We start from the raw sequence: 23,157 nt of genomic DNA, 5'->3' as shown, positions 1-23,157 counted from the left end.
AGTGAGACCTTGGATATGTTTCCAGTTATTTCTTCTTTCAATTCCTACACAATATTTTATAGTTTTCATTCCGTGGTTAGAACTCCATCATCATGTTAAAATGCAAGCATTTTATTTTGGCAGATGTCACTCTAAATGTATTATGTCTCTTTTGGAAATTGTTCTTTGTTATATAGAAACAAAACTAATTTTTTTAATTTTTTTAATTTTTTTTAAAGATTTTATTTATTTATTTCAGAGAATGAGATAGAGCATGAGAGGGGGGAGGGCCAGAGGGAGAAGCAGACTCCCTGCTGAGCAGGGAGCCCGATGCGGGACTCGATCCCTGGACTCCAGGATCATGACCTGAGCCGAAGACAGTCGCTTAACCAACTGAGCCATCCAGGCGCCCCATCTTTCTTTTTTTTTTTTTTAATAAAGATTTTATTTATTTGAGAGAGAATGAGATAGAGAGCATGAGAGGGGGGAGGGTCAGAGGGAGAAGCAGACTCCCTGCCGAGCAGGGAGCCCGATGCGGGACTCGATCCCGGGACTCCAGGATCATGACCTGAGCCGAAGGCAGTCGCTTAACCAACTGAGCCACCCAGGCGCCCCGAAACAAAACTAATTTTTATGTGTTGGGTTTGTATACCAACTTTGTAAAATCCATTTGAGTTTTAACAGGATTATAACAATAAGGATTCCCCAGGAAAGGAAATGACAGCAGAGGAGGAGGATCCTAGACTCATCACATACCCTGAACACCACGAGATAACTATCAGATCATCCTAAATACCCCCAGAGATTGGGCTGAAGACTGACAGGACAAACTCCCAAAGAAAAGGAGAGAAGAGGTAACACTGAAGATGGCAGACAGTTTGGAGACATGGTTTAGGGAGAAAAGGAGTATATCGCTGTGGAGGGCAGGGAATTGTGGTTGGACAGAAAGTAGCATGACAGAGGAGCTCACAGGGGAACGCATAAGGAGAAGGTTTCCCCAAAGCCATTGGCTTGGAAAGGGAGAGGGGATAAATTTCACGAGTTCATGGAACTCGCATGTCTTAAAGCCTGAAGTTTTAATGGTCAGCAGGTTTGGATGAGATAGTCAAGAGGGCACTGTGCTCCTGGAGAGAAGGCAGGCAAACAACCTGGAGGCAGACAACGGGGAAACAGCCATCTAAAGAACACCTGGGGCACACAGTGGGGAGAATATTCACAAGTCTAGGAGCACTTTACTGAGCGGAAACATTCAGCGAGACATGTCTCCAAGAACACAGGAGTTGGATGGTACCATTTTCCTCTTCCAGCCTGTAGCATAAACACAGAGCCCCACTCAGTGAGGACACCGGCTGTTTGCCTTGCTTGCACCAAGCCTCACCCCCCTGTGATCTGATGGGACTGCCCTTCTCAGTGAGGCTTGCCTCAGGCTCAGCAAGGTGCACCCCTACCCACATCACATCTCCTGAGCAGAGAGTTCTGTAGGGCCTCAGCTCGGGTAGGCTTGATGTCAGGTCACCTTTGACAAGCAGGCCAGAGCTCACCTAGTTAAAACCAGCCACATTCAGGCCAGGCACCAAACACTGCCCATAGCAGGCAAGGAGAGTCTCTGCAGACCACTGGCTTTTCTAACATACAGATGAAGGCAGAGACTTAGACAAAATGCCAAGATGAAAGAATTTATCCCAAATGAAATGAGATATGGCCATGGCCAGAGATATAAAGGAAATAGATATGAGTAACATGCTTGATGGAGAATTCAAGGCAACAATCATAAGGATACTCACAGGGTTGAGAAGAGAATTCTGAGAACCTTACCAAGAGATAAGAAAAAATTGGGGCACATGGGTGGCCCACTCAGTTAAGCATCAGACCCTGAGTTTTGGCTCATGTCTTGATCTCACGGTCCTGCGATCCAGCCTCAAGTCAGGTTCTGCACTCAGTGTGGTGACCCTTGCAATTCCCTGTCTCCTTCTGCAGCTCTCATTCCTGTTCTTGCTCTCTTTCTCTTCTCTAAAATAAATTATTAAAAAAATCAGAGATGAACAGTGCAATAAACGAGTTTGGAAACAGGCTTGATGCAAAAACAGCAGGCTGGAAGAAACAGGAATGACTTTGTGACCTAGAAGACTAAATAAAGGAAAATAATGAATCTGAACAAAAGAGAGCTAGAAGAATCCTGTAGCACAAGGTTTAATTTAGGGAACTCAGTGACTCCATCAAATGTAGTAACATTCCTAGGTCTTGGGCTTTTCTGTGCTGGGAGAGTTTTGATTACAAATTCAACTTTCGGGGCCCCTGGGTGGCTCAGTTGTTAAGCGTCTTCCTTTGGCTCAGGTCATGATTCTGGGTTCCTGGGATCAAGCCCCGCATCGGGCTCCTCGCTCAGCAGGAAGCCTGCTTCTCCCTCTCCCACTTCCCCTGCTTGTGGTTCCCTGTCTGGCTGTGTCTCTCTGTGTCAAATAAATAAATAAAAAATCTTAATTAAAAAAAAAAATTCGACTTTCATTCTTTTTTTTTTTTTTAAAGATTTTATTTATTTATTTGACAGAGAGAGACACAGTGAGAGAGGGAACACAAGCAGGGGGAGTGGGAGAGGGAGAAGCAGGCTTCCTGCCGAGCAGGGAGCCCGATGCGGGGTTCCATCCCAGGACCCTGGGATCATGACCTGAGCCGAAGGCAGACGCTTAACGGCTGAGCCACCCAGGCACCCCTCAACTTTCATTCCTGTTATTGGTCTAAGATTTCCCATTTCTTTGGTTCAAGCTTCTTAATTCAGTCTTAATAACCTGTGTATTCTTAGGTTATTAACTTTTTTTTTTCTAAATTATCTGATTTTTTTAGTATGTAATTGTTTATGTAGTTAAAGCATTGATAGTTGTGTTTATTATTTTGGCTAAAATGGGTATTACTTTCAATGTTCTTTTATTGTTTATTCTGGTAGCTATTTTATTTATATCAGATTTTTTTTTTTAATCCATTTTATTCAGCTTTTTTTTTTTTTAAAGATTTTATTTATTTGAGGGAGAGAGAATGAGAGACAGAGAGCATGAGAGGGAGGAGGGTCAGAGGGAGAAGCAGACTCCCCGCCGAGCAGGGAGCCCAATGCGGGACTCGATCCCGGGACTCCAGGATCATGACCTGAGCCAAAGGCAGTCGCTTAACCAACTGAGCCACCCAGGTGCCCCTATATCAGATTTTTCTTTGTTACTTCCTTCCTCTACTAAATTTCAGCTAAGTTTCTTCCTTTTCTAGAACTTTGTGGTGGGAAGTTAGATTGTTTATTCCAACTTTTTTCTTAACCATGTATAGCCTAAAAAAAAAAAAAATTGAGGGCGCCTGGGTGGCTCAGTCGGTTAAGCGACTGCCTTGGGCTCAGGTCATGATCCCAGGGTCCTGGGATCGAGTCCCGCATCGGGCTCCCTGCTCTGCGGGGAGCCTGCTTCTCCCTCTCCCACTCCCCCTGCTTGTGTTCCCTCTCTCACTGTGTCTTTCTCTGTCAAATAAATAAATAAAATCTTAAAAAAAAAAAATTGAAAATGGAAAGTCTATTAGAAAAAACTAGCAAAAATAAACAATGTTTACAATGACCAAAAAAGAAAAACAGCAAAAACATTAAAATTAGGATTCTCTAGGGTTTTCAATAGATCATGTCATCTGTGAACAGAGATATTTTTTCCATTTCTTTTTCAATGTGGATTCCTTCTATGCATTTTTTTGTTGCCTGATTCTTCTGACTAGAATACCCAGTACTTCATTCAAATCATTCAAAGGCAGTGGTGCAGTTACTTCATTACAGTGTTTCTGATCTTTGAGAAGCTTGCAGTCTTTTACTATATAGTATTTTAGGTTTCAGCTTTTCATATGCATATGGCCTTCATTAGGTTGAGGGGGTTTCCTTCTGTCTCTATTTAGTGTTTTTATTTATAACATGTTGTCCAATATGCTCATATTTGTGTTCTGTCTCAATATCATGTCTTTTTTTTTTTTTTAAGATTTTATTTGAGAGAGAGAGTGCACAGGCAGGGGGAGCAGAAGAGGGAGAGGGAGAAGCAGGCTCCCCGCTGAGCAAGGAGCCTGATGAAGGGCTCAATCCCAGGACCCTGGGATGAGGACCCGAGCCGAAGGCAGACGCTTAACCAACTGAGCCACCCAGGTGCCCGTGATCATGTCATGTCATTTTTGATCATCATTCTATTAATGTGGAGTCCTCAATTTATAGTTTTCTATATGTTGGAACACCCTTAATTCCAGGACAATTTCCCACTTAACATACGTTGTAAAATGGTAAAATGTGCTTTTGATTCAGTTTGCTCTGTTTAATTGTGGACTTTCCATGAATATTCCTCACAGGTAGTGGTTTGTAGCCTTTTTTATTTGTAGTGTGTTCCCCTGGCTTGGATAACCTGGTAATGCTGGTACCCCAGAGAGAGTGTTTTGCTAATTTCTCTTATGTTTTCTCTTTGGACATGTTTGAGGAGATTTGAAGTCCTTTCTCATTAAGTGTCTGTCTGGGCACAGGACTTGTCTTTGTTGGGAGTTTTTTTTTATTACTCTTTCGATCTGCTTAGTAGTTGTGATTTTTTAATACTTCATGATGGTAATACCTTTTTTGATATTTATTGTTTTCTTTTGGTATCACTTTGTTGGCAAATGATTATCCATTGTCACCTCTTATCATTACTTTTATTTCTATGGTATTAGTTACTATGTCTGCTTTTACTTCTTCACTTCTTATTTTAGTTGGTCCTTTCTCTTTCATTCTTACTTGATTATTTGATGGGCTGTCAATTTTGTTGATCTTTTCTGACAACCAACTCTTCCTATTGTTGATACGTTCCTATTTTTACTATATCCGGTTTGGTTCATTTCACTTTTACGTTTAAATATCCTTCCTTCTACTAATTTTGCACTCATGTGACACTTCTGATTATTTGAGATGTAGGAAAGTGATTTGTGCTACAAAATGACAATACCACAGAATTATCTATTAGGATATGGTCAGTATATTGTGTGCAAAGTTACGTGTCCATGGATAAATGAAGTCCTGATGATTCCTTCTCAGCCATCTTTCTGACATTGTCTGATTGACTTGAAGCATGTAGTTAGAAGTCATCAGTGTATTTATCTAAAAATAATAAGTGAAATGATTTTCTCTTATTTCTTATCATTTAGGCATATCTTTACATACCCAGTGCTTCTTGCCAAAGCCAAGCATAAAAGGTTCTTTCCAAGAAGTGTCAATGTGGACATACACAAATAGTGTCCCTGAGAATTTATACTTAATGACAGATTGGGACAATGATGGGGAGAGTGAAGGGCATCAGAGATATCATGAAGGACCTATTCAAACTGAGACACCTGCCTTTAATAAGAAACTCACTGCCCCAAATGGTGAAGGATATAAAACTATATGGACAACCTCCCTTTTTAAGTCAGCTGTTTCTGAAAAACAGTGTGATTCTGCAAGAAAAAGCTACTATCAAATATTCAAACATACATGTTTGTGGAAAGAAAATTTGGAAGATCGGGAAAGTTATCTAGCCCATGCTGAAAGTAATGATTTGAACCATTTTGAAGATAGGATTGGATTGACCTATCAGTCAAATATTTCTGATAATCAGAGATTTAGAAATGAAGAACAGTATGCTAAGTGGGATCTATTTGAGAGGTGCCGCAATGTGGAGTTAACCCTACAGAATTACCAGAGCCTTTTCAATGGAGACAGAATTGCTCAATGCAGTGAATCTGAGAGAACATTTAACCAGTGCTCTAGTGTTAATAGACGTGTGATGACTCCATTTCCAAAGAACCATAGTGAATGTCATAAATGTGGGGAAGTCTTTAATCAGAGCTCTAACCTTACTATACATGAGACTATCCATGTGGGAGAGAATCCTTACGAACATAATCAGTGTGGGAAGACTCTTAAGCAGTCCTCCAGTATTGGTGATCATCAGAGAATTCATGAGGGAAAAAACCCATTCAGGTGTAATAAGCCAGGGAACATGTTTAGTCAGTCATCAAGACTAAATATAAATAATACAATCTCTACTGGAGAGAAAAAGTACATTTTTAAAGAAAGTGGTAAAGCCTTTGACTTGCACTCAACAGTAACTCAACATCAGCAAATTGGAGAGAAAACATATAAATGTGAAGAAGGTGGTAAAAGCTTTAAGGACTGCTCATCACTAAATAGACACAGGCAAATCCATACCAGAGAGAAACTTTACATGTGTAAAGAATGCGGCAAGGTCTTTAAGAGGCTACACCACCTTACTCAACATCACAGAATTCATACTGGAGAGAAACCTTACAAATGTAAAGAATGCGGCAAGGCCTTTAACCATCAATCAAACCTTATGAAACATCACAGAATTCATACTGGAGAGAAACCTTACCTATGTAACAACTGTGGCAAAGCATTCAGATTTCGCTCAGTCCTTACTGAACATCACAGAATTCACACTGGAGAGAAACCTTACAAATGTAAAGAATGTGCCAAGGCCTTTAACAGTCAATCAAACCTTACTCAACATTATAAAGTTCATACTGGAGAGAAACCTTACAAATGTCAAGAATGTGGCAAGGCCTTTAACCACCACTCAACACTTACTGAACATCACAGAATTCATACTGGAGTGACGCCTTACAAATGTAAAGAATGTGGCAGAGCCTTTAAGTTTCACTCAAACCTTACCAAACATCACAGAATTCACAGTGCAGACAAACCTTACCAATGTAAAGAATGTGGCAAAGTCTTTAAATTACGCTCAACCCTTACGGGACATCATAGAATTCATAGTGCAGAGAAACCTTACAAATGTAAAGAATGTGGCAAGGCCTTTAAGAGGCAGTCAGCCCTTAATCGACATCACAGAATTCATAGTAGAGAGAAACCGTACAGATGCGAAGAATGTGGTAAAACCTTTAAAGACTGCTCATCACTAAATGCACATAGGCAAATCCATACTGGAGAGAAACTCTACAAATGTAAACAATGTGGCAAAGCCTTTAACGGGCACTCAAACCTTACTCAGCATCACAGAGTCCACACTGGTGAGAGACTCTACAAATGTAAAGAATGTGGCAAAGCCTTTACTTTGCACTCAGGACTTACTCAACATCACAGAGTTCATACTGGAGAGAGACCTTACCAATGTAAAGAATGTGACAAGTCCTTTAACCAGCTCTCAATGCTTACTCGACATCACAGAATTCATACTGGAGAGAGACCTTACCAATGTAAAGAATGTGGCAAGGCCTTTAACAGACAATCAATCCTTAGTCAACATTACAAAATTCATACTGGACAGAAACTGTAAAAATGTGAGCAATGTGGTAAAGCCTTTAAATTACACTCAACCCTTGCTCGACATCACAGAATTCATACCGGAGAGATATGAGATGCCCTTCTTCATTAGGTGGAACTCATGCATACCTAATTTTCCATGGATGATGGACAGTATAATACACAAATATGCAGAAAAACTAAATGGAGATGCTATTTATGGTTATAACATTGATGTGAGTTACCATGAAATAGCTATTCAGCTGTACGATACTCCATGTATTGTAAACTAAAGAACTTCCTGAACATTAGAAATACAAGATTTTAATAAAATTAAAAAAAAAATACAAGATTTTACTAATAGCTCTTTAAGAAAAAAGGTGGCAGTCCAGTAAAGTACTGATAATATCTTCAGAGCAATCATTAGAGTGTGAGGTGATGTGGTTGAAATGAAGAAATCCTGACACACCAGAGGGAGGATAACTGGTTTGTTTGGACTGGAGAAGGGAGGCACTGGGCAAAGTGCGCATGGAGTGGGGAAGGGGCGCTGCCTGTGTAGATTCGTAGGCTGCCGACCCCGCTGCCGTGCACTGGGGTGACACGCCAACTAACACCAACCATGACAACTAACGCCAACCATGAAAGATCCAAGTCACAGCAGTACTAGCCCAAGCATCATCAATGAAGATGTGACTTTATTAATGGTCATTCTCATGAAGATGACAATCCATTTGCAGAGTACATGTTGATGGAAAATGAAGAGGAATTCAACAAATAGAAGAGGAGTTATGGGAAGAAGAATTTATTGAACACTGCTTCCCAGAAATGCTGGAGGAAGAAGAAGAACGTGAGTGGCTTATTCCAGCTCGAGATCTCCCACAAACTATGGACCAAATCCAAGACCAATTTAATGACCTTGTTATCAGTGATGGCTCTTCTCTGGAAGATCCTGTGGTCAAGAGCAATCTGAATCCAAATGCAAAGGAGTTGGTTCCTGGGGTGAAGTACTAAAATATTTGAGTAGACGGGGCCCTTTTTTGGTGGATGTAGCACAATTTCCACACTGTGAAGGCAGTATTAGGAGTCTTAATTGTAAAAGCCCTCTTGTCACTGTGTTACATTTATGCATTGCCAAAGTTTTGTTAGTCTTGCATGCTTAGTAAAAGTGCTGAGACTGTTACTAAGGATTAAGCTGTCATTTCACTTTTACTGAGCTGTATGGCACTCTAGGGAAGAGTTAGCTGAAACGTTTACTGAAAATAGAATTGGCCCCATGACTTGATGTGAAGACAGCGAGAAAAGAAGCACTAGTAAAGTTGTGACAAAGCACCAAATTAAAATGACCCCTAAATCTTAGTGAATTGTCTTTTAAAGCTAAACTAGTCCCTTAGGGTTAGCGAATGCTAGTTAATATCTAAACTTTATAAAAACGAGTACATTTAAATGAAGTTCTAGTTGTTAGGCATATTTCTCAGTTCAGACTTAAATTTGCATTTGTAACAAAAAGGATCTCCTTTTTCTGAAGAAGGCCTTGTTAGTTAATTTGAAATAATTCTTTACAGACAAGTATATCTTTGGTGTACTGAAGTTATAAGGTAGTAATCAGATGAGAACTAGTCCTGACTTCGATGGTATTTTATCATGTAAGAAATAGTGAATTCTGGGCGCCTGGGTGGCTCAGTTGGTTAAGCAACTGCCTTCGGCTCAGGTCATGATCCTGGAGTCCCTGGATCGAGTCTCGCGTCAGACTCCCTGTTCGGCGGGGAGTCTGCTTCTCCCTCTGACCCTAGCCCCTCTCATGTGCTCTCTCTCATTCTCTCTCTCAAATAAAATCTTTTAAAAAAAAAAGTGAATTCTTCTAATGTTACATCTGAGGAAGTATGTAATTTGAGAATTGCATCTTCTATGGAGTCACTGCATCATAGCTATGCTTATGTGAAGTGCAACGTTTGACCCACCATAATCCAACTGAACAAAGTAATGGTAACGTGATTTGAGTGGTGCTTTTCCTTGCTTTGTTAACCATCACAATAGTCTACATCACAACTTTTCTTTTAACAAAGCTAGAACAGTTTTGGCTTCTTAAACTTCATACTTGGGTAGGTTAAGCTGCCATACATGTTCAGTGTGAATAGTGTTTAAGTTGAAAATATTGTAAAAAAATTATATATTTTTTAAAAATATTTAAAAAAATAAATAGTACAACTGGGGGGCCGGGGGCGGAAGGATAGCTAACTCTTCCCTAGAGTGCCATACAGCTGTACTTAACACCTTTCTTAAAAATGACCTCAGGCCTGAAATCTATGGAAATTACTGCTCCCACATCATGATAGCAGCACTTGAATGCTTTTTAAAGCTTGTATTCTGTATTTTGAAAGGTGATAATAGAGTGGATTTGAAATGCATAACTTAGTCTTTGTGTGAACTTAAATATATTTTAATAAAACAATTTTTTTTTAAAGATTTTATTTATTTATTTGACAGAGAGAGAGACAGCTAGAGAGGGAACACAAGCAGGGGGAGTGGGAGAGGGAGAAGCAGGCTCCCCACTGAGCAGGGAACCCAACTGGTGTTCCATCCCAGCACCCTGGGATCGTGACCTGAGCTGAAGGCAGATGCTTAACCTACTGAGTCACCCAGGTACCCCAAAACATAATTTTTAACGTGTTAACATGGATGTGTAATGAATGACATGTTATCCCACCACCAATGTGAATCCATCTCATTTTATTGAAGGTTGTAGGTAACTGATGGTATCATCTATTTGGTAACGGTGTGGAATAATATACTTACAAATCCATTTTCTCAGTGATCTTAAGGTTTATATGATGTGATTATTTTCCCCCTAGTCTGTCATACGATTTTCTCTTTGTGAAAACTCTGGTATTATTATGCATATATTAGAGAGGGGTATAATATAGAGGTGTTGTTGAGGTTTTTGCTCATGTACTCTATGCAATTGCTACTTAGCGTCCATTTGGTGTAGGCAGTATTTTGCAGGGGCCTTGAATGACATCAGCCATTCTCACTAGTGAATCCCAAGACAACACGCTGCAGAGTCCCAAGTTAATGTAACTGCTGATATGACATCTTCATTCCATTCTTGTAAGCAACCCTCTCTCCTTTTTCCCAAAGCATTCCCCTCCCGTGTCCCTTAGAGAAGACACCCACAGAGCTTACCTAAGCCTGCTTTAGTTTGAATGGCCTAGTCTGTACTTAGTCCTAGGACTCTGAAGCACTTCACCATGGCCCCAAATAAAGATATGTGCCCCACGTCATAGGTGGAGGTGTTTTTTTGATGTGTATATGAAATATATGTGTGCATATGACTGTTGGGTGTGTAATTGATAACCCATAAATAAGTGAAACCTATCCCAATGAGAGTGATATGGTAGCCCACATAAGAGATAGAAAATCTTTAAGATGAAGAATTAGCATGTGGAGAAGGACAACTGTCCGAAGGTGCACAACTGATTCCCTGTATTTAGAAAATATCTTCTTTTCTCCAGTTTTATTTTTCTTCATTATGTTTCCACGTACAAAGGCATCACAACCATTCTTTTTTCCTGTGTTTTGCCGAGAGAGTCCTCTCTAAACACTTGAGATTAGAGTGATGGAAGGCCAGTGGGTACTCAGACATTCACAGTGGGATGTGACATGTGAATCTAAGAAAGACTTGATGAAGCACCAACTTGAGACAGGTAAGACCTATTAAAATGTGAAGAATTCTTCCAATGTGGTGAGGAAACTGGAGGTGGCTCCCTTTAGTCAGTACAAAGTCACAGGGCAGTTACAGGTATCATTGGATGAATGCCTATAACGGGGAAAAGGAATTGGCAAAGGTGATGGGTTTCTAAGGAGTAGCGAAGTCCTGCTTTATCTTCATGAACTGATTGAATTCCTGTGTCTTAGCTGAGGACTAACGATGTTGGATGTTAATGATTACTGAGTTTCCCCAGGCCTAGATCAGTGCCAAGTGATGGATGAGGGTATTGGATGATGCAATGCAATTATTTGTGCAGAGCTTTAAAAATGTCACAGGGCAGAATAGATGTTCAAGATGAAGTTTTCTGGACAGTAGAATAGGCAGGATGAGCAAGGCATGTGCTGTGGTTGAACCCAAGCACTTGTTGCCCAGGTAGATAACCCCAGTCAAGGTAAGGGCCCTGTAGTTGGGCGATCTTTCAGGGAAGGTGATGCACTGCTGTGTGGGACCTTCCTCCCTTTAGTCAGTGTCATGATGAGTGTAGTCCCGAGCTCTGGCTCTGCCCATGGCACGGATTTGTTGGAGGAACAGTTCCAACAGTGAGAGGCAAGAAGCATTTCTGTTCAAACAGTCTAGCGCAAGTGTTCACTGACTACAGAATGAATAAAGATGTGGGGTATATATAGTAGGGAATATTTATCAACTTATAATTAATGAAATCTTGGCATTTCCACAACATGGAGCTAGAGAATATTCTGCTAAATGAAATAAGTCAGAGAAAGTCAAATACCATATGATTTCACTCATACTTGGAATTCAGAAATCAAAACAAGTGAGCAATGGGAAAGAAAGAAATGGAGAGGTAAACCAAGAAACAGACTCTTTAGAGAACAACCTGATGGTTGCCAGAGTGGATGTGGGTAGATGGATACCTTAAATAAGTGATGGGGACTAAGGATTGTCCTTATGATGAGCACTGGGTGTTGTATGGAATTGTACAATCACTATTGTAAACCTAAAACAAATGTTACCTTGTGTGTTTTAAGTGAAATGCAAACAAAAACCTTAGAAAATGTTTTGTTTTTTTTACACATTTAAGAGACTTTTTGTCTTTGGTTGACTGACTTGCAGTAGTTACACAAAATATACCTTTGTAAACAAATTGAAACATTCATCTTTTCTCCCTTTCTGATTCCTCCCCAATTCAGAATTCTCAGTAACTATTCTTAATTTTTTATGCCATCATATGTATATGCATAATTTCATAAGAATCTGTTATCCATATGACAAGAAATCGTTAGAAATACTGTTATATAACCAAGGTTTTTGTGAAGATTTCATTTGAGAGAAAGCCTGAGTGAGCACGAGTGTGGGTGGGGGAGTGACTCAGCAATCCAGGCACCCCTGTATTACCAAAGTTTTGACTGGCATGTCACAGCTCAGAAAGAGCTGCATAAACTCAGATATGACGAGACAGCTATAGGGACTGAGACTGAATTTATGGAGTCAGTAAAGCCCCCTTGTAAATATCAGCCTGATACCTTGTTTACAGAGTTCCCAGCAGCCTTACCAGGTAACCAAAGATCATTTCCCCATTTTTTTTTTTTTTTAAGATTTTATTTATTTGAGAGAGAACACAAGCAGGGACGGGCAGAAGGAGAGGGAGAAGCAGACTCCCTGCTGAGCAGGGAGCTCAAGCCCAGGACCCTGGGATCACAACCTGAGCCGTAGGCGGACGCTTAACTGACTAAACCCCCTCGGTGCCCCAAGATCATTTCCTAATAGGTGCAGGAACCTGGTTATCTGGGAGACCTCAAGAAGAGCGAAATTCACCCAAATCTATCGATATCACAGGCAATGTCTGGTGACCTATATTTGGCTTGGCTTCTGGCCTAGAGTAGCTATTAAAAGTTCAATATAGAGATTCGTTATGAAACGTTCAACAAAATGATCTGTTCATCAAACCTTTCTTCCTGGTACACTATGTAAATAATCAGGCCAAGTTTTCTTCCTTCAACTAGATTTATTTTCAATGAAATTAATGTTAATTTGGTATGCTTGGTATGATTATAGAGAAAAATATGTTTCAATAACACATGTTTGTAGATAAAAGATTTTAATACTATTCATTATAATGTGGACTAGATTCTGATTTCTCCTAGTGTCATCCAGTGGCTGGCTACAAATCCCCAAACTAATATTCTCATTTTTCTCCCACCCTTCTGACCTGAAATTGTGTGAGAACTAAAACTGCCTTTTTTTTTTTTTTAAGATTTTATTTATTTATTTGACAGAGAGACACAGCGAGAGAGGGAACACAAGCAGGGGGAGTGGGAGAGGGAGAAGCAGGCTTCCCGCTGAGCAGGGAGCCCGATGCGGGGCTCGATCCCAGGACCCTGGGATCATGACCTGATCGATCCCAGGACCCTGGGATCATGACCTGAGCCGAAGGCAGACGCTTAACGACTGAGCCACCCAGACGCCCCTAAAACTGCCTTCTTCCTGAAGCTCTGCAAGCTTAATATAAATGTCTCGATGTATTGGAAATTACAAGTTACAAAAGATGAGGCCTTCACCTTCAACAACCTTAAAGATTGAAGGACCAATATATACAATGCAATATTACTCAGGTATAAATAATAATGAAATCTGGCCATTTGCAATGACGTGGATGGGGCCAATGTATTATGCTAAGTGACAAGTCAGAGGAAGACAAATACCTTATGAGTTCATTCATGTGGAAATTAAGAAATGAAACAGATGGGGGCGCCTGGGTGGCTCAGTTGGTTAAACTGCTGCCTTCAGCTCAGGTCATGATTCCAGGGTCCTGGGGGGATAGTGCCCCGCATCGGGCTCCCTGCTCATGCGGGAAGCCTGCTTCTCCCTCTGCCTGCTGCTCACCCTGCTTGTGCTCTTTCTCTCTCTCTCTCTCTCTCGCTCTCTCTCTCTGTGTCAAATAAATAAATAAAATCTTAAAAAACAATTAAAAAAAAAGAAACAGATGAACATGGGGGGAAAATGATAGGGAAACCACAAAAACTCCTAACTACAGAGAACAAACTGAGGGTTGTTGGAGGGGAGGTTCAGATGGGGGAGGTAGGTGATGGGTGTTAAGGAGGGCACTTGTGATGAGCACTGGCTTTTGTATATAAGTGATAAATCACTAAATTCTCATGAAACTAATGTTACACTATATGTTAACTGGAATTTATTTATTTTTAAGATTTTATTTATTTATTTGACAGAGACACAGCGAGAGAAGGAACACAAGCAGGGGGAGTGGGAGAGGGAGAAGCAGGCTTCCTGCCGAGCAGGGAGCCCGATGCGGGGCTCAATCCCAGGACTCTGGGATCATGACCTGAGCCAAAGGCAGACGCTTAACGACTGAGCCACCCAGGTGCCCCTGTTAACTGGAATTTAAATAAAAACTTGAAAGTCCAAAATAAAAAATTTAAGGACAAAGAATTGGTCATTGGTGAAAGGATAAGAAATAGAAACAGAAAAATGTTCATTTTAGCCCAGGAGGCTGACCTATAGCCTGCATAGTTTTTGTTTTTGTTTTTTTAAAGATTTTATTTATTTGAGACAGAATGAGAGAGAGCACATAAGAGGGGGGAGGGTCAGAGGCAGAAGCAGGCTCCCTGCTGAGCAGGGAGCCCAATGCGGGACTCGATCCAGGGACTCCAGGATCATGACCTGAGCCGAAGGCAGTCGCTTAACCAACTGAGCCACCCAGGCGCCCTAGCCTGCATAGTTTTGATAAGGATCCGATGTGTGCAGATTTCTACATTCTTAAATGGTCTAATGAGTCCTGTACATCTCACCAATAGTTAATATTGAACTGAATGATAAGCACCTTAGAAATTTTGCAAAAGTAGGTTTATGAGTATAAATCCGAGGAGGAGTGCTGGGATGCCTCAGTCTGTTAAGTGGCCTAGTCATGATATTGCCTCAGGTCATGATCTCAGTATGGTGGAATGAACCCTGTGTTGGGCTTCCAGCTCAGCACAGTGTCTGCTTGAGACTGTCTCTCCTCTCCCTCTGCCCTCCCACCACTCTCACTCCATCTCTAAAAATAAATCCTTAAAAAAGAAATTTGATGAGGGGTGCCTGGGTGGCTCAGTTGGTTGAGCAACTGCCTTTGGCTCAGGTCATGATCCCAGGGTCCTGGGATGGAGCCCCGCATCGGGCTCCCTGCTCAGTGGGAAGCCTGCGTCTCCCTCTCCCACTCCCCCTGCTTGTGTTCCTGCTCTCGCTGTCTCTGTCAAATAAATAAGATCTTAAAATAAAATACAATAATACGTACCACCTTGGGGCGCCTGGGTGGCTCAGTCAGTTGAGCATCTGCCTTGGGCTCAGGTCATGATTCCGGGGTCCTGGGATCGAGCCCCGCATCAGGCTCCCTGCTCCTTGGGGAGCCTGCTTCTCCCTCTCCCTCTGCTGCTCCCCTGCTTGTGATCTCTCTGTCAAATAAATAAAAAGAAAAAAGAAATTTGATGAAACATTTATGATCTAATACTCCATGCACAACCCCACCCCCTCAAGCACTAAGCATATAACCACCTGCTTCAAGCACTAAAATTGTCACTCTTGGGGGGCTTGGTTGGCTCAGTCAGTTAAGTGTCTTACTTCCACTAGGGTCGTGATCTCAGGTTCCTGGGATCCATCCCTCAGGCTCCCCGCTCAGCGTGGAATCTGCTTCTTCCTTTCCTTCTAACTCTGCCCCGCCCCCCCCCACACACTTGTGGCCCCTTTGCCCCCACCCTTCAAATAAATATGATCCTTAGAAAAAAGTAAAAAAACAAAAAGTGTAGCTCTTCCTGAGGACAAGTCCTGTCCCTGTGTTACTTGAATAAACTTACTAAGTTGCACCATAAAACATCTCAAGAATTCTTTCTTACCAATGTGGTCAATGATTCCACAGTTTTGTTATGGAAAAAACCCATGTTCCACTGCTGGCCCTTCAAAAATCCAATAGTCAAGGCATGATTTTTGATTGGAAAGGTATATGAGCTTTATTCAGGAGGCCAGCCACTTGGGAAAAAAACAGACTCATGTCCAAAACCAACTGCAAGTTTTCTGCCTTGCCCTCACATTTTTTAAAAGAACTTGAGGGCAGTTAATCAGTAGGAGGGCAGGGTAGTCTGTAACACTTTTTGATTGCCTGCAGACTCAATGGTGCCACCTACAGATGTTATGGAGGTCCTCGGAGGTTGTGTATGAGTGCTCCAGGGGGAGATTGTGCTAGAAGGTTTGATTATCAGGCTTTCTAGGAAACAATGCATGATGTATAAATGTACAAAGGAAGTTTTAGTTCATCAATCATGAAGGCTAAAGGTGTTTACTAAAATTTAAAGACACTTAAGTTGGCCAGAGGGGCCGAGGCATGGCTTCTAAGTAACTTTAAAAAAGTGTTTTCTAGGTGTATTCTGTTCCTGCAAATGGAATTTGTTCCTGTCTTTTGTGAGTCTGATATATATACCAAGAATAAATTAGATGGTGAACTCTATCAGGAAGAGAGCTAATGCCAGAGATTAACTTTTCATACCATAAAAAGTTGCCTGCCTGGAGAGGCAAACCATTTTTTTGACATATATTTGCTCTTTCCTTTTTCCTGTGAATATGCATCCCCTTGTTTGAAATTCTAAATCCCTACCTCCTCCTTAAGTCATGGTGGCATGTAAGCCCGGTCTTTAAGCCTCACGTCTTTGAGGTTCCCTTTCTTTTTTCTTTTCTCTTTCTTTTCTTTTCTTTCTTTCGAGTCTGTCTTACATAAGGTTGATTATTAGACCATCCAAAGAATTGAGAATGGAGGAGAAAAACAAGTTTTCCTCTCCTCCACATTCATTTTGTTTAAACTGACCTGGGGGGAGGAGGAATTATGATGGCAGAGGAGTAGGAGAACCTAATTTTGTCTGGTTCCTGGAATTCAGCCAGATAGTTATCATTCTGAAAACCTGCCAAATCACCCAGAGACCTGATAAAAGAATTGCTACAAGTAGTGAAGCGACCACTTTTTGCAAGGTAGGAGGTGAGGAGAAGTGAATCTGGAGGCAAATTATTGGACGATAAACTGCAGGAGGATGGAGCCTCAATAAGCCGGGTCCCGGAATGTGCTATAAGCAGCAGAGTACAAATTGAAACTTTTAGAAGTCTGCCTGGAAGGTGCTCACGTGGCAAAGAGGCATGGAATCCCAGATGGGACAGTGTGGCCTCAGGATCCCTGGGGTCACACAAAGAACAGGGTGCTTGAGTGTGGCAGAGTTCCAAAGCACTGGAGTGGGGAAGTCGGCTAAAAAGAGCGAGTTCAGGCACCAGTGTTCTGCTCGATGTTGACAAAAACCAAGAACTGCTGCACAGTGGGGGACTCCTTTCCAAGCAGGGGACCAGCAAGAGGTTGAATTATGGCAAGACCCCTCTCCTTACCTCAGGAGGAACAGTGCAGGTCCATGCCTCAGAAGGCTGTAATGTTTGGAGACTTGAAATGGGATCACATGCCTGAGTAAAAAATGCTTGGTCACAGGCTGGGTGAACACAGAATTTGGATGGAAACCAGGGAGACCAAGAGTGATTGCTTTTCTGTGAGTAGCTACAAACTGTCAGCTCTGGGGCTAGAGATTGGGACATCGCCATTTTCATCCTCCCCAGTGGTGCTGAAAGCCTTTAGGCATCAAAACAGCAATATACCACAATCCAGAGCCACCTCCACTGAGCCTGGCCCCCTGGCAAGGGCAGTGCAATTCCATCCAAGAGACACCTGAGAATCAGTGCAACAGGACCCTCCCCAAGAAGACCAGCAGGAACTTCCTCTTTTACCACATATACTGATCATAGAGAAATCCAAACTCCAGTTCTTGGGGAAAAAACAGTATATAGCATTTGTGGATTTTTCTCATTATTCTTTAGTCTTTCAGTTTTATTTTTTTTTTCAGTTATTATCAATTATTTTTAAAGTCATTTTGAATTTTCATTTTTACATTTACGTTTTATATACATTTGTCATTTTTGGCTTCCTTTCATTGTACTCAATTTTATTTTCGTATATATATGTTTTTCTTTCTTTCCTATTTTGGGATCTAGTTTCTTCTACCAAGCCAACCAAAATACACGCAGGATCTAGTTTCTGGATCTAGTTGTGTTGTACTTCTTGTTTGATTTTATTTTCTCTCTCTCTTTTTTTTTGTTTCTGTTCTCTTCTGATTAGTGTATATTTTTTTCTAGTGTCATTGTTTCTATTTTTGTATTTTTTCCCTCATCTATTCTTTTCTGGACATAATGACAAGATGGAAAAACTCACCCCAAAAGAAAGAACAAGGGGCAGTACTGACTACCACGGATTTAATCAATATGGATATAAGTACACAGTCAGAACTAGAATTCAAATCAACGACTATAAAGATACTAGCTGGGCTTCAAAAAAGCAAAAAGACAATAGAAAATCCCTTACTGGAGAAATAAAAGAACCAAAATCTAATCAAGTTGAAATCTAAAAGGCTATTTACTGAGATGTAATAAAAAAAGGAGGCTCTAACTGCTATCTATGATAAGTGAGGCAGAAGAGAGCGTCAGTGATATAGAAGACAAAATGGAGAATAAGGAAGCTGAGAAAAAGATAACTACTGGATCACAAAGTGAGGATTCAAGAGATCAGTGATACCACAAAGTAAAACAATATTAGGATAATTGGGATCACAGAGGAAGAGGAAGGTGGGGGGTGGGGAGAAGGTTTATTTGAACAAATTATAGCTGAGAACTTACCCAATCTGGGAAAGGATATAGGCATTCAAGTCCAGGAAGCACAGACAACCCCCCTCAAAATTAATAAAAATAAGTCAACAGGTTGACATAGGATAGCGAAGCTTGCAAAGATCAGAGATAAAGAGAAATCCTGAAAGCAGCTCCAGACAAGAGGTCAGTAACCTACAAGGGTGAAAAGAGAAGGCTGGCAACAGATGGGTTCACAGACAACTGGAAGGCGAGAAAGGACTGGCATGATATAGTCAATGTGCTCAATGAGAAAAATATGCAGCTGAGAATACTTTATACAGCAAGGCTGGCATTAGGAATAGGAGAGATCAAGATCTTCCAGGACAAACAAAAACTAAAGGAATTTGTGATCACTGAACCAGTCCTGCAAGAAATATTAAGGGGGATCCTTTGAGCAGAGAGAGAGTCCAAGAGAAGAAAGACCAGAAAGGAACAGAGACAATACACAAAACAGCGACTTTATAGGTAATACAATGGCGCTAAATTCGCATCTTTCCATAATTACTCTGTGAATGGAATAAATGCTCCAATCAAAAGGCATAGGGTATCAGATTGGATAAAAAAAAACAAACAAGACCCATTGATATGCTGCTTGCAAGAGACTCATGTTAGAGCCAAAGACACCTCCAGATTGAAAGTGAGGGGGTGGAGAACCATTTATCATACTAATGGACATCAAAAGAAAGCTGGAGTAGCAATCCTTATATCAAACTAGATTTTATTTTTTATTTTTTTTAAGATTTCATTTATTTGTGAGAGAGAGAATGAGAGACAGAGAGCATGAGAGGGAGGAGGGTCAGAGGGAGAAGCAGACTCCCTGCTGAGCAGGGAGCCCGATGCGGGACTCGATCCCGTTACTCCAGGATCATGACCTGAGCTGAAGGCAGTTGCTTAACCAACTGAGCCACCCAGGCGCCCTCAAACTAGATTTTAAACCAAAGACTAATAAGAGGTGAAGAAGGACACTATATCATAATAAAAGGGTCTATCCAAAAAGAAGATCTAACAACTGTAAATATTTATGCCCCTAACTTGGGAGCAGCCAATTGTATAAACCAATTAAGAACAAAATAAAAGAAACACAATGATAAGGATACATTAATAGTAGTGGACTGCAACCTCCCCTCACTGAAATGGACAGATCATCCAAGCAGAAGATCAAGGAAACAAGGGCTTTGAATGACACACTGGACCAGATGGACTTCACAGATATACTCAGAGCATTTCATCCTAAAGCAACATAATAAACATTCTTCTTGTGTTTGCATGGAACATTCTCCAGAATAGATCACATACTGTGTGACAAATCAGGTCTCAACTGGTAGCAAAAGACTGGAATTATTCCATGTATATTTTCAGAGAACAAGGCTTTAAAACTTGAACTCAATCACAAAAGAAAACTTGGAAGGAACACAAACACTTAAAGGTTAAAGAGTGAATAGTGAAATATTTATTCATACTGAAGAATGAATAGGTCAACCAGGAAATTAAAGAAGAATTTTTTTAAAATCATGAAACAGGGCGCCTGGGTGGTTCAGTTGGTTAAGCAACTGCCTTCGGCTCAGGTCATGATCCTGGAGTCCCAGGATCGAGTCCCGCATCGGGCTCCCTGCTCGGCGGGGAGTCTGCTTCTCCCTCTGCCCTCTTCCCTCTCATGCTGTCTCTCATTCTCTCTCTCTCAAATAAATAAATAAAATCTTAAAAAAAAGAGAAAGATTTAAAAAATAAATAAATAAAATAAAAATCATGAAACAAATCAAAATAAAAAAATACAACAGTTCAGAACCTTTGGGTGTAGCAAAGGTAACCCTAAGAGGGAAATATTTAGCAATGCAATTCTTTACCAAGAAACAAGAGAAGTCTCAAATACACAGCCTAATCTTACACCTAAGGAGCTGGAGAAAGAACAGCAAATAAACCCCAAATCCAGAAGGAGAAGAGAAAATAAAGATTAGAGCAGAAATCAATGAAATAGAAAGCAAAAGAAGAGTAGAACAGATCAATGAAAACAGGAGCTAGTTCTTTGAAAGATTTAATAAGATCAATAAACCCCTAGCCGGACTTCTCAAAAAGAAAAGAGAAAGGACCCAAATAAATAAAATCATAAATGAAAGAGGAGAGATCACAACCAAAACTGAAGAAATACAATTATAAGAACATATTATGAGCGGGCGCCTGGGTGGCTCAGTCGGTTAAGCGACTGCCTTCGGCTCAGGTCATGATCCTGGAGTCCCGGGATCGAGTCCCGCATCGGGCTCCCTGCTCGGCGGGGAGTCTGCTTCGTCCTCTGACCCTATCCCCTCTCATGTGTTCTCTCTCTCTCAAATAAATAAATAAAATCTTAAAAAAAAAAAAAAAAAAAACATATTATGAGCAAAAAACAAAAAACAACACATTTTATGAGCAATGTATGTCAACAAATTAGGCAATCTGGAAGAAATGAGTGCAGTCCTAGAAACATATAACCTATCAAAACTGAACAGGAAGAAACAGAACACCATAACCAGCAAAGAAATTGAAGCAGTAATAAAAAAATCTCCCAACAAACAGAAATCCAGGACTAGAGGGCCTCCCAGTGGAATTCTACGAAACATTTCAAGAACTAATTCGTATTCTTCTGAAGCTGTTTGAAAAAACAGTAATGAAAGGAAAACTTAACAAACTCATTCAGTGAGGGGTGCGTGGGTGGCTCAGTCAGTTAAACCAAACTCATTCAATGAGGCCAGCAATATTACCTTGATCCCCAAATCAAACAAAGACCCCACTAAAAATGAGATTTACAGACCAATATCCCTGATGGACGTGGATGCAAAGATTCTCACCAATACACTAGCCACTATGATCCAACAATATATTAAAAGGTTTATTTACCATGACCAAGTGGGATTTACTCCTGGGCTGCAAGGGTAGTTCAATATCCACAAATCAATCCATGTGATATACCACATTAATAAAAGAAAGGACAAGAACCATATGATCCTTTTTTTTTTTTTAAATATTTTATTTATTTGACAGAGAGAGACACAGCAAGAGAGGGAACACAAGCAGGGGGAGTGGGAGAGGGAGAAGCAGGCTTCCCACTGAGCCAGGAGCCTGATGTGGGGCTCGATCCCAGGACCCTGGGATCATGACCTGAGCTGAAGGCAGACGCTTAATGACTGAGCCACCCAGGCGCCCCCCATATGATCCTCTTAATCGATGCAGAAAAAGCATTTGACAAAATACAGGATCCTTTCTTGATAAACACTCTCTGCAGTGTGGGGATAGAGGGAAAATACCTCAGTATCATAAAAGCCATATATGAAAATCCCACAGCGAATATCATGCTCAATGATGAAAAACTGAGAGCTTTCCCCCTAAGGTCAGGAACATTATAGGGATGTTCAATTTCACTACTATTGTTCAACATAGTACTAACAACTTCTTCCTAGACACATTGCCAAAGTCAAGGGAAGTCAGGGCAAAAAGGAACTATTGGGACTTCATCAACATAAAAAGCTTTTGCACAGCAAAGGAAACTCGGTTGACAAAGCCAAAAGACAAAGGACAGAATGGGAGAAGATATTTGCAAATGTCTTATCAGATAAAGGACTAGTATGCAAAATCTATAAAGAACTTATCAAACTCAACACCCAAAGAACAAATAATCCAATCAAGAAAAGGGCAAAAGACATGAACAGATATTTCTCCAAAAAAGACATACAAATGGCCAAAAGACAGATGAAAAAATGCTCAACATCACCCAGCATCAGGGAAATACAAATCAAAAAACCACAATGAGATACCACCTCACACCAGTCAGAATGTGTAAAACAAGTCAGGAAACAACTGATGTTGGTGAGGATGCAGAGAAATGGGAAGCCCCTTACAGTGTTGGTGGGAATGCAAGCTGGTGCAGCCACTCTGGAAAACAGTATGGAGGCTCCTCAAGAAGTTGAAAATAGAGCTACCCTATGACCCAGCAATTGCATTACTCTGTATTTACCCAAAGGATACAATCATAGTAATCCAAAGGGGCTCCTGCAACCCAATGTTTCCAGGAGCAATGTCCCCAATAGCCAAAATATGGAGAGTCCAGATGTGCAGTAACAGCCAAATGGATAAAGAAGATGTTATATAGACGATGGAATATTACTCAGCCATCAGAAAAATAAAATCTTACCATTTGCAGTGATGTGGATGGAACTACAGGGTATTAGGCTAAACGAAATAAGTCCATCAGAGAAAGATAATTATCCTGTGATTTCACTCATATGTGAATTAAGAAACAAAACAGGATCATAGGGGAAGGGAGGGAAAAATAAAATAGAAAATCAGAGAGGCAGACAAACCATAAGAGACTCATAACTATAGGAAACAAATTGAGGGTTGCTGGAGGGGAAGTAGGTGGGGGATGGGGTAATTGGGTGGTGGGCAT

General features: G+C 40.8%; 1 protein-coding gene and 1 pseudogene across 1 annotated transcript; both read left to right on the top strand.

Annotated features, from left to right (window-relative positions):
* The first annotated feature begins 5,127 nt into the window (after positions 1-5,127).
* On the top strand, positions 5,128-7,576 carry LOC117997777 (zinc finger protein 345-like). The gene is given in 2 exon segments (XM_034986134.1): positions 5,128-7,196; positions 7,198-7,576. Coding segments are annotated over 2 exon segments (2,340 nt in total). The 5' UTR covers positions 5,128-5,219; the 3' UTR covers positions 7,561-7,576.
* Positions 7,577-7,594: 18 nt separating this feature from the next.
* On the top strand, positions 7,595-8,302 carry LOC117997908 (annotated as a pseudogene).
* Positions 8,303-23,157: the final 14,855 nt, after the last annotated feature.

The sequence above is a fragment of the Mirounga leonina genome, unplaced genomic scaffold (assembly GCF_011800145.1).
Source record: "Mirounga leonina isolate KUSES-001 unplaced genomic scaffold, KU_Mleo_1.0 Mir_376, whole genome shotgun sequence".
NCBI lineage: Eukaryota > Metazoa > Chordata > Mammalia > Carnivora > Phocidae > Mirounga > Mirounga leonina.
This window is presented reverse-complemented; position numbering and strand designations above follow the sequence as displayed.